Source organism: Gambusia affinis, linkage group LG05 (assembly GCF_019740435.1).
Source record: "Gambusia affinis linkage group LG05, SWU_Gaff_1.0, whole genome shotgun sequence".
Lineage (NCBI taxonomy): Eukaryota > Metazoa > Chordata > Actinopteri > Cyprinodontiformes > Poeciliidae > Gambusia > Gambusia affinis.
In genome coordinates, this window is record NC_057872.1 from 16914410 (window position 1) to 16933268 (window position 18859).

Genomic DNA, 18859 nt, shown 5'->3' on the forward strand with positions numbered 1-18859 from the left:
CTTGGCCTCTCCAGTATCCGGTTGCTGTTGTCGGAGCCTTGGTCTCGCCAGTGGCTGGTAGCTGGTGTTGGAGCCTGGACCTCTTCAGTGGCCGGTGGCTGCTGTTGGTGTCTGTGCATCACCAGTTTCCGGTAGCTGCTGTCAGAACCTGGGAAGCAGTGCCTGCTGGCTGGTGTCAGAGCCTTGGCCTCGCCAGTGGCTGGAAGCTGGTGTTGGAGCCTGGACCTCTCCAGTGGCCGGTGGCTGCTGTTGGTGTCCGGGCAGCACCACTTTCCGGTAACTGGTGTCAGAGCCTTGGCCTCGCCAGTGGTTGGAAGCTGGTGTTGGAGCCTGGACCTCGCCAGTGGCCGGTGGCTGCTGTTGGTGTCCGGGCATCACCGGTTTCCGGTAACTAGTGTCAGAGCCTCGGCCCCGCCAGTGGTTGGAAGCTGGTGTTGGAGCCTGGACCTCGCCAGTGGCCGGTGGCTGCTGTTGGTGTACGGGCATCACCAGTTTCCGGTAGCTGATGTCGGAGCCTTGGCCTCCCCAGTTTCCGGTAGCTGATGTCAGAGCCTCGGCCTCGCCAGTGGCTGGTAGCTGGTGTTGGAGCCTGGACCTCGACAGTGGCCTGTGGCTGCTGTTGGTGTCTGGGCATCACCAGTTTCCAGTAACTGGTGTCAGAGCCTTGGCCCCGCCAGTGGCTGGTACGTGTTGTTGGAGCCTTGGCCTCGCCAGTTTCCGGTTGCTGATGTCGGAGCCTTGGCCTCGCCAGTTTCCGGTTGGTGATGTCTTAGCCTTGGCCTCGCCAGTTTCCGGTTGCTGATGTCGGAGCCTTGGCCTCGCCAGTTTCCGGTTGCTGATGTCGGAGCCTTGGCCTCGCCAGTTTCCAGTAGCTGGTGTCGGAGCCTTGGTCTCGCCAGTGGGTGGTAGCTGGTGTCAAAACTGTGTTTTTCTTGTTTCATTGACTCATTTACAGCTTTGTTTTAATGTGTGTCTTTGTGTGTGTGTGTTTTTTCTTTATTTTTGCCCTCTTGAAGCCAGTCAGCCTCGGCAGATGGCTGTTCATCCTGAGCCTGGTTCTGCTGGAGGTTTCTTCCTTTCAAAGGGAGTTATCGTCTCCACTGTCGCCTTGTGCTTGCTCAGGATGGGGGATCCCTTGGATTAAACATCCATCGCGATCGGCTGGTGACCCCTCCGCAGAATCGCCACCTTAACGTGGTGGAGGGGTTTGAGTATCCCTATGAACCAGATGGAGAATTTGTCTTGAGGTTCAGCCTTTAGTGAGGTTTCCCAGGACAGGTTGCCATTGGAGAGGGATCAGACTAAGAGCGATTCAAGATTTTCAGTGTAGGACTTCCAAAGGGATCAGGAATTTAAACGGCTGGACAGATACGGCGGCCAGACGGCAGCTGGCCATCGGCATCAACGAGGTCACCAAGGCACTAGAGAGGAACCAGCTCCAGTTGCTGCTTGTTTGTAAGTCCGTCAGACCGCAGCTCATGACGAACCACCTGATCGCTCTGAGTGCAACAAGAGACGTGCCGGCCTGCCAGGTGCCCCGCCTGAGCAAGAGCGTGGCGGAGCACCTGGTGCTCCAAAGCGTCCTCGCTCTGGGATTCAGACGGTGTTTTTCTGAACACAAGGAGATGTTCAGAGACGTGGTGGATGCCATCAAACCCAGAGTGCCTTCCTTGGAAGTTGATTGGCTGACAGATGAAGCAGCTGCAGTGCCAGCTGAACTCACGGCTGACCTGGAAGAGGAAGAGGAGCAGATGAAGGAGGGGAAGGAGGAAGAAGGTGGGAGAAGAGCAGAAAAACGGAAACTGGAGATTGAATCTGAAATCACAGACTCTGCCTTATCCTGCTCTCTGCGGCCTCTGAAAGTAAAGAGAATTGTTCCAAACCCCGATAAGAAAAGAAAAACAAAACTGAAGAAACAGAAATGAAATATCTTCACCTGTTTCTTCTGTTGTTTTATTTTTTTCATATTGTTGGAACTTTTACAGCCATCAAAACAGCTTTAACTTTATCAGTTTTGATAAAAGTTTAGCTTTCAATTAAGTGATCTGATCTTTTTACAGTTTTGTGATATAACATTATAGTTTTCAGCTGTATTGTTGCGGCATTTCTTCTTTCATGAACCTTGTTTATGATGCTTAAAAGTTGTTCTGCAAAGTCTAATAAAAATACAGTTCTGTTCAAGTTAAGAACGGCTGCATTGTGTTTTATTTCTAAAGTTTTCTTGCATGAGTTGAAATGTGTGTAATCTTAAAAATCTCAAAGGAGCATGTTGTGATCTTAGAGTTTATAAAAGTATGTTTATAAATACATATAAATTTATTACATTTTGCCAATAATAAAGTGCTTAGTTATGCAATAGTCATTATTTAACCATAAATGTGCTGTTAGTACCAGATATCCACACAGTGTTTTTAATCTGTTAACCAAACGTTTCTATAAAAATCAAACTCACTTTATAATTAATTTATCACCAAGAGAAGACTTTCATGTTTGTTTTGTACTATGTAGCTTTTAAAGCTGTAATAATGTGGCTCTAACACATAATGAACACATTGCAACTTAAATGCAACTCCCAGGCGTCAGAATGTGCCAATCTGCCAATACATGTTAACACCAGCTGATTAGTTTTGGATTTGTACCTCTTGTGATGTCATCAGTCCAAAATACACAGAGAGCAGAGTTAGCATGTTGGTATTTCTTTACCTTTTGGAAAACATTTTGTTTATTACTTTTTGAAGAACATTGTTCTTCAGTTTGACTGGATGTTAATTCAGACATACACTCATCGCCCGTCCTTGCAGATCTCCTAAAAAATAAACAAAACAAGGCGGTTGTCTCAGCCACTGAAGTTTGTGGCTGTAAACCATCAATGCTGGAGTCAACATGGGAGCAGAACCGACAGACAGTTCATCTGAGCCGCTGCAGGCAACACGAGGCACGCCGTCGATGCAGAAACTGGTTTTCAGAGTTAAATTAATGACTGGAGCATCTCCTTGTGAGTTGGACTCAGAGCTTTTACTGACAAGGGCTTTTTGTTCTGGCCGATCTTTATGGAATGTGAGAAAAACAAATTCAAAATGAGCAATTAAAAATAGAATAATAATTAATAGAATCAAACAGAAAAACAGATGCTGCCTGTTTGTCCTACATTTTGCAGAGTCACAAACATGAAACTACCAAAAAGAACGTAAAACAAAAACAAAGACTCCACCTTAGAACAAGTGGTTGGTCAAAAGCTTTGCTAATTGAAGCACACAGGACTGCTAAATGCCCTCAAAAGGTTTGGGTAAAGGGAGAGCTGAAGTTGATGTTTTACATTAACAAATATCACACCAAAACAAAATGACCCACTTTCTATTTTAATGTCTGAAAGAAAAGAAAAAGGATTTCAGAAAGCCAAGAAAAATGTGTGATGGACTTACAGAAATTTATTAAATGTTTCCTCCGACTTCTTGATTAATTAAAGTTTGAATTTATAACCCAGGTTCAGATCATCCAGTAGTTTGCTTTAAATGTTTTGACATATAGATATCTATTGCACTTCTGAACCAGTGGCCACTTTATAGTAGCTTATCTGCACCAGAGAATTTCTCTGCCAAGTTTTTTTGCAGGTGGCAACGGCTAAACTAAAAACAGTCGACCGTGGTTGTTTGACTATTCCATTTTGAAACATATTAGCCATTTTTCGGTTTAATTTGTACAAAAATCTCAATCAAAATGAAATATTTTACCGCTTAGAGCTGCTGCTAACTGGAAAGTGTAACAAAAGCAATAACGATGGAGAGCAACAGTAAATGCTACCACATGTGTGGGTTTAATGTTAAAATTACAAAATGTCAGATTTATAACGTAAAACAGTTCCCACCATTTGTCAATACCAAACGTTTAAGATCTTTATAAGCAAACCATTTGACTTGTTTGTAAAATTGTGCTTCATCGATGCTGTACATTCATCATTAAAAAGCCACCGACTTCTACACAACTTAAGAAGAAGAAGAAGAAGGTTTTAGATCAGCCCTCACAAACCTGCAACTCAAACTACAGGAATAAATGTGGTTTTGTTTTCAATGTAAACTACATGTTACAGTTCTTGTGTTCCCTTGTACGAGATTTCATTTGTTACATATAATTACTGAAGAAAAAGTGTTTCGGTAGGTAGGCCTGTCACGATAACAAATGTTGTTGACCAATTAATTGTCCCAAAAATTATTGCGATAAACGATAATATTGTTTGAAGACCTTTGTACACTGATTTAATGGAAATGAAGTAATAATGAATGCGATTTTCTGCCAAAGATAAATACATATTATTTTCAAAGGAACACAACACTGGAATTGATAAAATAAACAAAACAACCAAAAACAAAAATATAATGGATTCTCAGTCTCCATTAACACAAATGTACTTGAATAAAAACACCAAAGTGTAAATAAATACTGCATTCAACCAAAAAAGTGCAGATTATGAAGTCTGTATACTATATTGCCCTTCAGCAGAACATTAAGAGCATTAAGCAGAGCATTTCCGCATACTATTAACTACTGGAATTCATGAGAATATTTTAAAACAAATTTTAGATAATCTTACAGCAAAAATTAATTCAACTCTTATGCTGTCAAATGAATGTATCTTTCTTCAAATCAGACAAAAATAGTTTGTCCAAAGTTTGTGTAGCTGGTTTTTGTAGCAACATTTATTGTTTGTGCTGCTATCATTTTAAAGATATTAAGAAATGTTTCCAGAGGTCACAAAAATAATTTTTGTTTTGAAATGTTTTTGTTTTCCGGTCATGTTTAAATGATAATAATAAAACACTGTATATTTATAAATATATTGATTTTACTCTTTTATTTCTTTTTTATTATTATTGATGTACTCCCATAAATTAGTTTGTAATGAAAATGTGTTACATTCATAAGTTGATAAATTAGTTCATAATAAACAAATTGTATGACTAAATTCATGCTTAGAATGGTAAAAAAATAAATAAATTTGAAATTCAATCAGTGTTGCATTTGTGTTACAAACGGTATTCATGTTTGCAGAAACATGACCGAGTGAGCAATCTTAAAAACAAACTATCTTTGACACATTTCTCTCCTGTTACCATGTCAACAAGAATTCAGGCAATTAGAAAGTTAAAACGCTGAGCGCACTAACTCTTTTTTCCGTTAGAAAACTTTCATCTTTGTAAGTATTTATGTGTTTTAAAGACTCTTGAACACGTGTTATTTATTCTTTGGCTGGTGAAATATGAAGCAGTGCACATAATCTTTGAGTATAGCTTAAGATTTGTGTATTAACTTGTAATATATTCTTTCTTTCTGTTATGTATCCGTTACAAAAACGTTTTGAGTGTACGAAGATGAACTAGTAACGTATTTTCTTTGCTCTTTCTTTGCTTCTTTGCTATTTCTGTTCAGTCACAAAAACATCCATCCACCCATCCATCCATCCACCCATCCATCCATCCATCCATCCACCCATCCATCCATCCACCCATCCATCCATCCATCCACCCATCCATCCATCCATCCATCCACCCATCCATCCATCCACCCATCCATCCACCCATCCATCCATCCATCCATCCACCCACCCATCCACCCATCCATCCATCCATCCATCCATCCATCCATCCATCCATCCATCCATCCATCCATCCATCCATCCATCCATTTTCTGTTCACCCTGGTCCCTAATGGGGTCAGGAGGGTTGCTGGTGTCTATCTCCAGCTGCGTTCCGGGCGAGGGGGTTCACCCTGGACAGCTCGCCAGTCTGTCGCTGGGCAACACAAAGACATACAGGACACACAACCATTCACACACACACACACTTACACCTAGGGAGAATTTAGAGAGACCAATTAACCTGACAGTCATGTTTTTGGACTGTGGGAGGAAGCCGGAGAACCCGGAGAGAACCCACCATGCACAGGGAGAACATGCAAACTCCATGCAGAAAGATCCCGGGCCGGGAATCAAACCCAGGACCTTCCTGCTGCAAGGCAACCGCTCTACCAACTGCACCACTGTGCAGCCCCTACAAAAACATTTAACTTTAATAAAAATTTTTAGCTTATGTTGTATTTCAATTATCTTTATATATATATATATATATATATATATATATATATATATATATATATATATATATATATATATATATATATATCTGTTTTAAAAGATATTTTATTACAATTTGTCCCCATCTCACACTATTTAACCTTTTTGAGGGCACCCTGTCTTGGCACATGCGCTTTTAAATTGATTATGTTAAACAATTATTATTATCGGAGGGTTATGAAAACTTGATTAGATATGCAGTTTGTCTTCGTGGCTGGTTAAAGGTCCGATGATTAATTGTGTTTAACCACACCCAAATTCAAAAGTAAAAGTAGGGTGGTTATATTTCCCGATTTTACACAGTTATTAAAGTTTCCATTAAATTGCATTAAACCCTGTTTAACTTCAATTATTATATTTGATCTACTCGCTTTTGTCGTCATGTTTCCTCGTGCTTGTGTTTGCTGTGTGTCCTCCAGCCAATCAGCTCAGAGCTCTACAGCCTCTTCACTCTCCTCCTCTTCCTCAACAGGCCGCTGCCACTTCTCTGGCTCATAAAGATCACATCGCTCAGCTGTGTTGCAATTACAGCAGCTGCTCACGAAGTGACCGAATAAAAACCTCCAGCTGCGATCCGTCCTGCACCAACCAACATGTCTGTCGAGGTAAAACCCGCTCTTTCTCTGACTGCATTTAATTCATGTGTAAGGTGCGTTTAATTGCTATTCTGCCATGTAGCTGCTGCTTATTTCCATTCTGGTAGCGATAGCTTTATATCGCTAGCTCAGGGTAAGGAAAATATTGTCTGATCTTCTCATAGCCTATGCTGGTTCTGGGGTCCTGATGCTGCAGCTGGATTTACTGCCCTCAAAACTGCTTGAGCTAAAAGGAGAATACCTTACTACAACATGCAAGTCCTCTGTTTGTCATGGTTTCAGGAACATGAGTGGGGCTTATATTTCTCCTTTAAAGGGGCACCATAATTATCTATTCTGCCATGTCCCAGATCTTTTCTAAAGCAGATTATTCAAGCAAGCACAAAAGCATTAGAGGGCTGAATAGAAAGCCCTTTGTATAACTCCTACTTGTGCAACAATCAGTTTCCCTCACTTTGCCTTGTGGCTTGACTACAAATCTGTGTTGGTTGTTGCTCATTAGCATGCACATTTCTACATCCCGTGCTCCTTCTCAGTACACTCACAGATTGCTCAGATTTAACTATTAATGAAATATCAGCAGTCTTTTCCTGTTTTTCCCATGTTCTGAATGAGCTCTCTGACTGTTGATGTGCAGGAAGAGTTCAAGAAAGTGGCAGACCAGGTGAAGAATATGAAAACGAAGCCTACAGATGACGAGATACTGATCCTGTACGGTCTGTATAAACAGGCCATGGTTGGAGACGTGAACATAGGTATGTGACTTAGTTTATGTGAGCTAAATAAACATTTTCTTCAACGCTTTTCCTTTGTTTGCGCTTTCTTTAGACAAACCGGGGCTAACTGACCTAAAAGGAAAAGCAAAGTGGGAAGCTTGGGAATCCAGGAAAGGTAACGTGCATTTGTGTCGATCCATCCATTAAATCCCATTTAAAAATGCATTGAGGTGTGTAGTTGTAATACAATAAAATGTGAAAAGGTTCAAGGATACTTATGCAAGGCAGAATTATAAACCTATCTGGTTGCAAATGCTAAAACAGAAATAAACTGCTACACATTTTGTTTCTGGTGCAACTAATTTGTCTCTCCTTTGTTTCAGGAATGTCCAAAGCGGACGCGATGGCTGCTTATATCAAGCACGCTAAGGAACTTTTCAGCAAATATGGGGTGTAAACTTTGCACGAATCTAATAAAGCTTGACTAATGAAAAAAAAAAAGAAATACTTTACTAAATAATTTACTGAGACAGAGCTACTGTTTGCCTTCTGTTCTCAGAGGCAATAATTTTTTTTTTCTTTTACATTATTTTACTGCAAACTAATACAATTGATAAACTACTAAGCATTTTTAAAGGTCCTATCTTTGCTGATTGTGATGTACTTTAATACACTGCATTAATTTGTAACATGGATTAAAACAAAGCAGAAAAAACACTAGTAAATGTTAACATAAATGGAAATTAAAGGCCTCTTTGGTCTTTTTGTGATGGGTTTTTTTTCACTGCATGATCTATTTGAGTGTTAATGGAATTGTTTTTTTTTTTGGCTAGATGAGCACAAGAAGCAGCAACTCAGTCACACTGTCTGATTTTTGTTATAGGTGACATAGTTAGTTTCTCAGCTCTCACTGTTGAATCAGAATACAGAGGAAGAATAGAAAAAAATCTATTGAATACAAAAAAACTTAAAATGGAGAAATAATTAGTACTTGCATCGGCATCTAATAACTTGGAATATTTTTATGTATGTGTTCTGAGTATTTAAAAATATTCCACATACACAAAAGTATAAACCATTTCTCCTTTCAGTTACAGAACATAAAATCTTCTTGAAATGTCCTGCCAAGCCAACAGAGGTTTTATATTTTCTGCATGAATAAAATCACTTGCAATGTGGTTTGACACGGATCCAAACTTTGTCAGTTTGGTTGAAAAAAACAAGGGTGCTGACATAAGCAACTGCCTTCATACTATACTAGTCCCACCACTTTGGTCTTGCATTTGTTTATTTGTGTTAATCTAGTTCTCAATCTGAGATTTAAGAACAACCAAGCCTAAAGTGACTGTATATGTAAATGTATAATTTTATCATGGTCTAATTTTTTTTATCCATGATTTGACTCCTATTCGGCTTTTGTTTTAGACCATTAATTGTAATATATTAGGTTATACTTACTGCTCATATTTAATTAATAAAAAAGGTCAAACCCAAAGTGCAAAGTCTGTCAACAAGCGCATGCGCACCAGTGATAGCAAGAGCTGTCACTGGTGGTGGGACTTCCGGCTCATTTTTGGGATTCAAAAATGAGTCGTCTCATTTTACCGAGAGTTCTGACTATTCTCGTCCCACGCAGCTCTTAACTTTGTATTACTTCTAGTTTCAGAATTACCTCAAGTTTTGATCTGACCACTATGCTTGTATATTTGTTAATGTGTAATATTATAAGAATTACATATTTTTAATGTGAACATTTGGATACGATATTTTTTAAGTCATGCATACTTCTAAGCAATGTGACTAATATTTTATCTAATTTACAAACAGCATTTTCTATATTCACTTTGAGTTATTTCTTGTATGAATGCTTTGAAAATGCGGCTGATTGGCAGCAGCGGAGTTTTGAGGCCTCAGCAGTTGCGTCTCATCGTTCCTTTCAGTGAGCAGGCGGACAGAATCGGCTCAGTTGCGCTAGGCACACCATTAGTTGGCTCAGAGAGAGAGTGGGGTAAAGGTGAACGCGGTCTGGTGCCGTAGCAGCAGCTGCAGACAACAACACAGCGAGCTTCTTTCACTCGGTCAGCCGTCGACAGGAACCAAATGCCAGGTATCGATGCTGTAAAATAAAGTCAACGCATCCCGGAGGAGCTAAGCTAGCAGTAAGTTTCCTTTTCAGACTTATCGTCGCTAACTGCACTAGCTGCGAAATGGTGTAGCATTAGCCTTCACTGCAGGACTGACCGTCTGATTCAGGGTCCTTGTTAGTTACGTTGTTCCAATAACAACCAAAATAAGTTTTTGATGGATTTTTTTCTGCACATCATGGCTAAATTTTACAATTTATTTGATTTGCTGGTTTACTTATAGCTACATTTACTGACCAAAGACAAGTGGATACATGCAATTTTAAAAAGTGGTGCAGTTGATAAAGATGCACCGATTAGGTTTTTCCCAGTACCGATTTTTGACCTGGCGATACTCACTCTGATCAGAATAATTTAATCTGTCCAAAAGGTTCAACACATCAAATAGAGATGTAATTCAGGGATCCAACATAAAATAAAGGAATTACAGGTGTTTATGCTTATCTCCATTCAGAGAGACTCCAGTCCAGGATTCAAACCAAGGACTGTGTTCCTGTACTACTAACTTTGCCACAGAGCAGTTCTTATGAAGTAGTAGGAAAAGGATATTATAGATAGTAATCATAAAAAAACACAAAAAGTCTGAAATGAGCTAACTTCTTCTGAGTTTCTAATTTGGAGATCTTTTGGGTGATTGAGGCGCATCATGTTTCCAGTAGGGTTACACAATATGTCGGTTATTTTTCAAAAATATTGAATATGGGCATACATTTTCACATCGGTGCATCCCTAGTTTCCAGATCTCCCGCTGATGTTGCAGGAAGTCAGTGCTGTTTACTGTCAACCATTGGGGAAAAAAACAAGTTTATCTTTGTTAGAGTATAATGTTAATTTGTGTTAAAGAGAGAAGAAATGGCCAGTGGATTGGCAGGCACTCTGCCTGAGCGGACCTTTCAGTACCAGAACAGTCTGCCTCCCCTGCCTGTACCTCCACTAGAGGGAAGCCTTGCTAAGTACCTGGATGCAGGTAGGATGGCTGTGCTCTCCAGATTACTTTTTAAATACGTAACATGTAATCAGGGAAGAGAATAATGAATGTAGTTTTATATATATATATCTATTTATATAGTCTCCTCTACCTCTTTGACAAAGGTGAAAATATATCTGTTTCCAGTTTTACATGAATCAATATTAGCTTATCAGCAGGTTAATGTGTAGACTTACTGTCCTGCATGTACACCCTGTTTAAAAAGAGACATAGTTATCAGGTCCTTCTTGTTTCCTCCACTATCCAAATACAAACTCAGATGAACAAATGACCTTGTGTAATTAGTTATAAAACAAATACTAATCCTAAACTCAGATGCTCAGTTAAATCAAGTGTTGGTTTCGAGGTTTTTTTAGTTGTGTTTTTACTGTTCTCTTTTTCATTTCTCTCTCAGTTCGTCCGTTTGCATCAGAAGCAGAGTTTAAAGCTACAGTGGAGATTGTGAGGAAATTCAGAGAAGGTGTTGGAAAAGAGCTACACCAGAAACTGCTGCAGAGAGCCAAAGAAAGGAGGAACTGGGTCTGTGGCTGAACATAGCCTCATAACATAACTTCGTCTTTACTAAGTAGTGAGCTAGCAATGTGTGCACTCTTCCTCAGCTGGAGGAGTGGTGGTTAGACGCAGCCTATCTGGAGGTCCGAATCCCCTCTCAGCTGAATGTAAACTTTGGCGGTCCTGGGCCGTACTTGGAGCATTTCTGGCCTCCTGCTGAAGGATGTTCTCTGCAGAGGACCAGTATTATAACATGGCACACGCTGCAGTACTGGGACCTGCTCCGCACGTAAGGCATGCTCACACGTACACTCCTTTTTTTTTTTTTTTGGTTTAGTGTTGAGAGCGTTTTCTGCTCTCCTTCAGGGAGAGACTTGCTCCCCAGAAAGCTGGGAAAACCCCGTTGGACATGGATCAGTTCAGGATGCTCTACTGCACCTGCAAGGTTCCTGGAGTGAAGAAGGACACCATTCGTAACTACTTCAAGACAGGTGCAGCTCTGCAGCTTTCAGACACGTCGGTAACCTTTGACCCTTGTCTTCACCGCTCGTTTTATTACGTTTCGCAGTGAGCGAGGGGCCGTGTCCGTCCCACCTGGTGGTGATGTGCCGCGGACGGATTTTTACTTTTGATGCTCTGTTTGATGGACAGATCCTCAGTGCTCCAGAGCTCCTCAGGTGGGAAGCAAACACAGACCTATTCTGTCAAACCCAACAACATTTATTAACTTCTTCTGTTTTTTGAACCATTTATTTGGTTATTTAATGTCACTACAATCTGAAAATTGTTACCCTGGCCCATTTTTCTGCATCTCGTTGATTTTAAAATACTTTAAGTACTTCATTTCTTGAATAAATTCATTGAAGAAATATGTTTCAGCTTAGGACAGAGGAAAATTAGCCTTGTTTTAACCTCAGATTATTCTTTCTTCTGCATTTTTCAGCAACACAAAATACAAAGCTCCGTTATGAAATGAACAGATTTAAAACGGGTGAATCTAAGTTGATTGTGAATGTGTTCCTGGTTCTGCGCAGGCAGCTGATCTTTGTGAAGGAGCGCTGTGAAGGAGAGCCGGAGGGAGACGGAGTGGCCGCTCTCACATCCGATGAGCGAACTCGCTGGGCGAAGGTTCGCCTCCTGGTTGTTACAGAGACAACAACATGAGCAACATTATGGCTCATCGCTCTAAAATCTCATGTTGCCAAAGCATCACTGAGGATCAGTACTTCCTGTGTTTATTTTTAGGCAAGAGAGCATCTAATCAGCATCGATCCGCACAATAAGACGATTCTGGAGACCATTCAGAGCAGCCTGTTTGTCATCTCTCTGGATGAATCCAAACCCTACTCCACTCCAGAGAACTACACAAATGTCTGAGCTGCTCAAATCTCAGTTATTTCCCAACAACAAGGAAAGAGATCTGAGTTTTCTGTTCTCTGTGCAGCTGACGTCGGCGGCCCTTACGGGCAACCCGACCATCCGGTGGGGGGATAAATCCTACAACTCAATCGCTTTTGCAGACGGCACTTTTGGATCCACCTGTGATGTAGGTTTTCATATTATGTTTTTTTTTTTTTTTTAGAAGTTTAAATGCACAGTTTCCACACAGTCTGCAATTTAGTTTATGTGTGATCTGGGCCTGACTAAGAATGGAAAATAAGAGTATGAAAACATTTATTTCTAGACTTTTGTTGCCTGTACCTTTCTCTAAGCGTTTTGTCCGTCCCTCCTCTGAAAGCAGAACTGATAAATGGATGGATGATGGGACAGAGGGATTGATGGATGAATAAATGCAAGATGAATGATGGACAGAGATGAATGAAGGGCTGGATGTATAGGGGGATGTTGTATAGATGATGTTGTATAGATTTGGTAAAAGAATCGCTGCACAAACAGTTGGATGGATTTTATCTGACTTCTGGTCTCTATAAATTGACGGTGAACTGTTGTTTATTTTAAAGATATCTGGAGCATTTTAAAAAGGGGCAGCATTATGTGTTTTCCATTCTATAGCACAATTAAGTGACTGTGTTACCTTCATATAAGATGCTACATGTATCAAACATGACTTAAAACAAATTCTACTTTGTAATTTAACTCTTTAAAATTGGGCCGCTGTCTCTTTAAAAGCTCCTACTCTTTCTGAAACTCCACCTTCAGGAAGTCATCGCAAGATGGCTCCTCTATTAACCCTTTAATAACGTTTTAACGGCATTGCACTGATGAGCTCAGCAGGTGTGCAGTTCCACCAGGTGTTTGCTAATTGCTGCTGGCTAGTCTGAAGGAGCAGAGTGGGAGGATTGTGGTAGATTGGGGGCTTTGTGAGATGAAAGCTCTGAAGCTGCGTCTCGAGGGCGGGGCTAGGTCTAGCCAGGCGTTTTGCACAGCTGAATGGTTGCCATGGGAGATTAAAGGATTTCTCAAATATGCATGAAAGAACCACACTCCAGGTTTGTTTTTGATTATGCTATGTAAAAAAAAAAGTCAGTTTTAAATAATACCGCCCCTTGAACGTGTTGAAGTCCAGCTGAAGGAAGGTTCCAGGTGTGATTTGCAGATTTTTGTCAAGTCTTTCCTTTGAACTTGTCTTGCAGCACGCGCCATATGATGCGATGGTTCTGGTGTCAATGTGTTGGTATCTCGACCAGCAAATCAGAGCTACAGAGGGACAGTGGAAGGTAAACATTAACGTTTCTCCTGTTCTGGACACATGAACTCATTCTCTAACTTCTGCTGGTTTGTTTGATGGTTAGGGCTCAGACACGGTCAGGCAGATCCCCCTCCCTGAGGAGCTGCTGTTTACTCTGGATGAAAAAGCCTACAGTGACATTCATCATGCCAAACAGCAGTATCTGGAGTCTGTGAGTCTTTGGAAAGCCTAATGGGGGGGAAAAACACTTATTTTATTAAAGAGGAGGATCATTATTAACTCTGTGTTGTTTCAGACCCAGGACCTGCAGATCGTGTGCTACGCCTTCACAGCTTTTGGAAAATCCGCCATCAAGCAGAAGAAGTTGCATCCAGACACTTTTATCCAACTGGCAATGCAGCTAGCTTACCAAAGATTACACAAGAAGTACGCAAGCGACACTTTGACGATTGTATTCATTGGATTTCAAACTGAAACCTATTGGACTCTGATTGTGTGCTGGTGTTTTCACCAGGCCAGGAAGTTGCTATGAGACGGCAACGACGCGCCGGTTCTACCACGCCAGGACGGAGACTATGCGACCGTGCACACGGGAGGCTGTGAGCTGGTGCAAGGCCATGATGGACCCTGCATGCGATGTAATTCGACATTTTGCTTTTGTAAAACCAGTGTTTGAATGACTTACCCCTGGGAGGCTCAAATTGTGGGCTGCGGGCCATTTCTAGCCGTCAGAATGATATTGTGCGGCCCTCTGATACAGATGAACACTTAAATCTTTCTAGAGTAATGAATTTCCTGGATACGGGGGACTTTAAGAAAAAATTTCTGACATGAAATCTGATAATATTACCCTGTTTCATGCTTTCATTTTCATGTCTGCGTAGTTTTTCCGCAAACCAATTTACAAGACCCTCTTTATGTTTCAACTCTGAATAAAATAATCTCCTTCACAAAAAATACTGCATGTTTAGCTCATTGTTTCGCAGGTAGAAAATAGGTCAAGACTTTTGCTTTAATTAGAAAAAAGCCAATAAATTTAGACAGCACCGTCCTGCATGTTTTGCTTCCATGCAACCAAAATTTTTTATCTCTTAAACAGTCAAATGTTTTTCTTTGGACTTAAATCACTTTAAGTCCAAAGAAAAACGTTTTCTGTTGGGATTAAAGCTGTTAACTCTATTAAAGAACCGACTACATGTTTATATGTTCATATGTTTATAAAAATAATCCTGGAAAAAAAATATTCGGCCTTCAAAGATGATCAATGATTGGCGTCAGTCTTGATCGCTGCATCTCCAGTTATGACTTTTTCTTCTCTTGGTTTTTGTCGTATGTTTTGATGCATTCTTGTTTTGTATTCATAAATGAAACTGGCCTGTTCTCTCCCAGGCGATCGGCAGGAGGACCGCCATGCTCTCAGCTTTTAATAAACACAACAAACTGATGTTCGAGGCTCAAGATGGAAATGGTGAGTTTGTGAAATATTCCTTTATTTACTGCCTGATATTTCTAAATAAATGTGACACTGTTTTTGGCACTGTGGTGATCAAAAGGTTTCAGAATTTTTTAAAAACATTTTATGGTTTTAAATATTTTAATGATAAATATTGTACATTAGCTTGAATCTGCCCACCTGATCCCAGAGCCTCTATAATTGTTCCTCTATCGTAATAAAAGATAATTATTTATCACCAAATTGCTCCTGGATAATTGATCAGAGTTGCTCTTGGAAGATTTTGTGATTTCATTTCAGTCCTGGTGCTTCCTGCAATACTTTAATTTGTCCTCTGTGGTTTTCTTGAAGAGAAGTGACACCAAGCCAACTTTTAAAAGTCTCCATCTCTAAGTGCTCTAGTAGCGACTAGATCTTAGATATTAGAAGATATTCTGACTCTTGCTGATGATTCCTGCACAGCCAGACGTTTTCTCCTCACAGATTTGTAACCTCTTTCCTTTCTTTGAAGTAGACGTGGTTGAATAAAAAAATGATTTCAAGCACCAATAACTTTCTGAGCTCTTTTAAATCAGTTAGAATGACCCCGTAAAGTTCGCCACTCTGTTCCATGTTTAATGTTTTTGTCTCGTCCGATCATTTCTAAACAGAAATTAGTTACTTATTTCATTATTTTTAGAGTTTTAATCTTTTTTCATGATCAGTTTTTGTTTCACTTTCAATTCAAACATTTCCAGAAGAGAGAAATGTTCATATTTTAAGTTACTATAATATTTATAAATGCCAATATTTCTCTTCAGTTTTGTCTTTGTAACTCCATGAGACCCTAAGCAGATTAAAACTTCAGAGCAACCAAACTATTAAAAATAAATAAATAAGTGCTACAGTCAATCCTGCAGAAGACTGACTATAACAACACTGTTTCTTTCTCAGAAGCTGCAACAGGTGAAACAAGTTGTGGCAAACATTGTAGCAGCAAACAGCAGGACGTTTACAGGAGCCTCTGATGTAGTGTTTGTGTTTTTAAGCACAAGACCATAAAGCATATTTTTTTCACAAATTGTTTTATTTTGATCCGAGTCGATGATGAAATCCATCCGCGCTCTCTGAAACATGTCTGTGAAACCTCCCGATGTTTGTTTGTCTCAGTATTTCACACTGTTTGTGTTGCCGCCTGCAGGTTTTGACAGACATCTCCTTGGGCTTTATCTCATTGCTAAAGAGGAAGGACGTCCGACCCCTGAGCTGTTCTCTGACCCGCTTTACTCCAGGAGGTACTGCCGCTCACACTTACACATCTTTCTCCCCAACGCTGCAGCAGTCGGATGACGTTCCACTGGTTTATAATCAAGAAATGTGTCCCAAACTCAAACTTTGCTACCTAATAAATAGGTAAAATTTAATTTAGGAGTTTTAGGGTTCCAGTGCATTAAAATCGTCCATATCAGGGTGCTGCGGTGGCGCAGTGGTTAAGCACAACCCACATAAGGAGGTCTTGGTCCTCGATGCGGCTGTCGCAGGTTCAATTCCCGGCCTGGTGACCTTTGTCGCATGTCTTCCTCCTCTCTCTTTCCTGTCTTAGCACTTTAAAATAAAGGCCATTAGAGCCAAAAAAAAAAAAAAACGTAAAGAATTTTCACATATCTAATTTAGTAAGGATAAGAAAAATATTGATCATGGGTGCATGCTAAATATTTCTAAATGTTTTTTGCTTGTTGCAATGCCTAAAACACAAAAATCCTTTTTTCATGCATTAATTGCTGCTTTGTAATTTTACGCTGAACTTTATTTTTTATTTATGACTCTTGTTCTTTCAGAATTCACACATAAATATTGTATTGAAATCAAAATCCGGTTTGTCCCTCAGAGCTTGAACAGGATTTCAAACTGGATCCTTGGTTGTTGCGTTTGTGTCTGCAGTGGCGGCGGTGGGAACTTTGTGCTGTCGTCCAGTCTGGTGGGCTACACAACTATAATGGGGGCAGTGGCTCCGATGGTTCACCATGGTTACGGTTTCTTTTACCGCATCAGAAACGACAGGTGAAGATGAAGACTTTTCTTAACTAACTGTCCAAAAGTATTGTTGCAGTTCAACCCTTTGTAAAACTGCCTCTTCTGTGCGTTGTAGCAGCTTCTAATAAAAAAAACCCAACAACTTTCCTGTCGTTTAGGATTGTGATCTCCATCACAGCTTGGAAGTCCTGCCATGAGACAGATGCAGCCTCGCTCTTTAACGTCTTCTCCAGCTCCATGCATGAGATGCTCCACCTGGCCACCACCTCTCAGCTTTAAGTACTTCTCCAAAACCAGAAGATCCTTTCTTATTCTTATTTTCCTTTCTTATTCTTATTTTTCGTTGCACATGCAGCTCAGGCTGAGTTTAAACCGACAGCTAGATCAACGAAATCGATGCACAGGAGCCGTTTGCTCCTGTATTGGAGCTCCACTGATTGTAGTATTGTAAAATTTCTTGTAGATATTAATCTCTGTCATAAATTCATATTGTGTGTACATATATTTCTTTGAATTTTCTAGATTTGATGTAAAATTTGTTGATTTGTATTTAATTGTTGCAGCAAAAATCATTTTTAGCCTTGAAAAGTTCTTAAATGCGGCTTCTACCGACGGACCCTGAATCAGCCTCCATGTTGAAATCAAACTTTCTGAAATACGAAACAAAGAGTTCTGGCTGTGAAGTGAATAGTCTTCACAGAACAGATGTTTTTGTCTAAATATCTCGATTAGTGAAGCCCAGCAGCTCATTAAATGAACATAACAATCAGTACTGATACTCACTCATATAAAGAAATCTAATGGTTTGAGGCTGAGGGCAGCGAATGCATCCTGGCATTAATGTAAAATGTCTCTCTGCTGATTTGTAGTAAACACTGTATACTGAAATATTTTAAAATATTCATGCTTTAAGATGGACTGTTCCACACCTTTGCCTTCTTTTAATATTCTCAGATCGGTGATTATGCAAGCTGACTCTACCTCTTCATGATAAACAAAGGGATTCCTCACCTTTGATTCATGATGGATTCATTAAATTAATTTTAATTGTGCATTTTAAGAACTGTTGCTATTGTAAGGCTCCACAGACGTTTTAGTTTCCGGTGTTTGGGTGTTGCTGCGTTTAAGAAAATACATAACAAATGTGGTTTTAAAACCTTTTTATCGTGTTAAAACCACAAAGGTCAATGTATTTTAGTGGGATTCCCTTTGACAAAGTTATGCATAAATGCAAAGTTAATAATATAATTGGTTCCCACATTTGCATTTTTGTCAGTACCGAGTTTGTAGAACTACACTTCCATCACATCCCAGTGAAACACCTTGTAGTTGGTGGTTGAAATGTGACAAAATGTGGAAAAATGTAAGAATAAGACACTGTGAAGCTACGTTGAGATGATTGCTGCCTTGTTTATTGATCTAAAACCTAAACTGCTTTGAACACCAAACAAAAGGCTGAATGTTTCTAAACTGAAAAATGTCCCAGACTTTTGTTTTTAACAGCATTCTTTACGCTTTTGTAAATTTCATAGCTGATGAATTGTTTGTTTCAATTCTGAACACAATTATTGGGGCTAATTATGTATGCAAACATTGTAATTTGTTGTAAAAAGTCTTTTGAGAAATAAACAAGAAACAATGATTAGATTTCTTTTGGTCCCCACGGTGAACACACAATGA

At 39.9% G+C, this 18859-nt stretch overlaps 2 protein-coding genes across 4 annotated transcripts; both read left to right on the top strand.

The window, feature by feature from the left end:
• The first annotated feature begins 1033 nt into the window (after positions 1–1033).
• On the top strand, positions 1034–2229 carry LOC122831113 (ribonuclease P protein subunit p38-like). The gene is made up of 2 exons (XM_044117064.1): positions 1034–1110; positions 1229–2229. The coding sequence occupies exons 1-2, from the start codon at positions 1034–1036 to the stop codon at positions 1923–1925; spliced, it is 774 nt and encodes a 257-aa protein (XP_043972999.1). The 3' UTR covers positions 1926–2229.
• A 2873-nt stretch (positions 2230–5102) lies between these two features.
• crot (carnitine O-octanoyltransferase) lies at positions 5103–18821 on the top strand. 3 transcript variants are annotated; one of them, XM_044117246.1, is made up of 19 exons: positions 5103–5191; positions 6600–6732; positions 7361–7478; positions 7552–7614; positions 10966–11090; positions 11171–11352; positions 11430–11554; positions 11632–11740; positions 12098–12191; positions 12309–12434; positions 12508–12609; positions 13658–13741; positions 13817–13924; positions 14009–14139; positions 14228–14351; positions 15103–15181; positions 16347–16440; positions 17087–17206; positions 17338–18821. In XM_044117246.1, exons 2-19 carry the CDS (start codon positions 6721–6723, stop codon positions 17456–17458), a joined length of 1917 nt encoding a protein of 638 aa, XP_043973181.1. In that variant the 5' UTR covers positions 5103–5191; positions 6600–6720; the 3' UTR covers positions 17459–18821. The 3 variants fall into 3 exon arrangements, with proteins under 3 accessions (XP_043973181.1, XP_043973180.1, XP_043973179.1); XM_044117244.1 differs by lacking the exons at positions 5103–5191; positions 6600–6732; positions 7361–7478; positions 7552–7614 and adding exons at positions 9177–9598; positions 10427–10550; XM_044117245.1 differs by lacking the exons at positions 10966–11090; positions 11171–11352; positions 11430–11554; ... (10 more) ...; positions 17087–17206; positions 17338–18821 and adding an exon at positions 7823–8204.
• Positions 18822–18859: the final 38 nt, after the last annotated feature.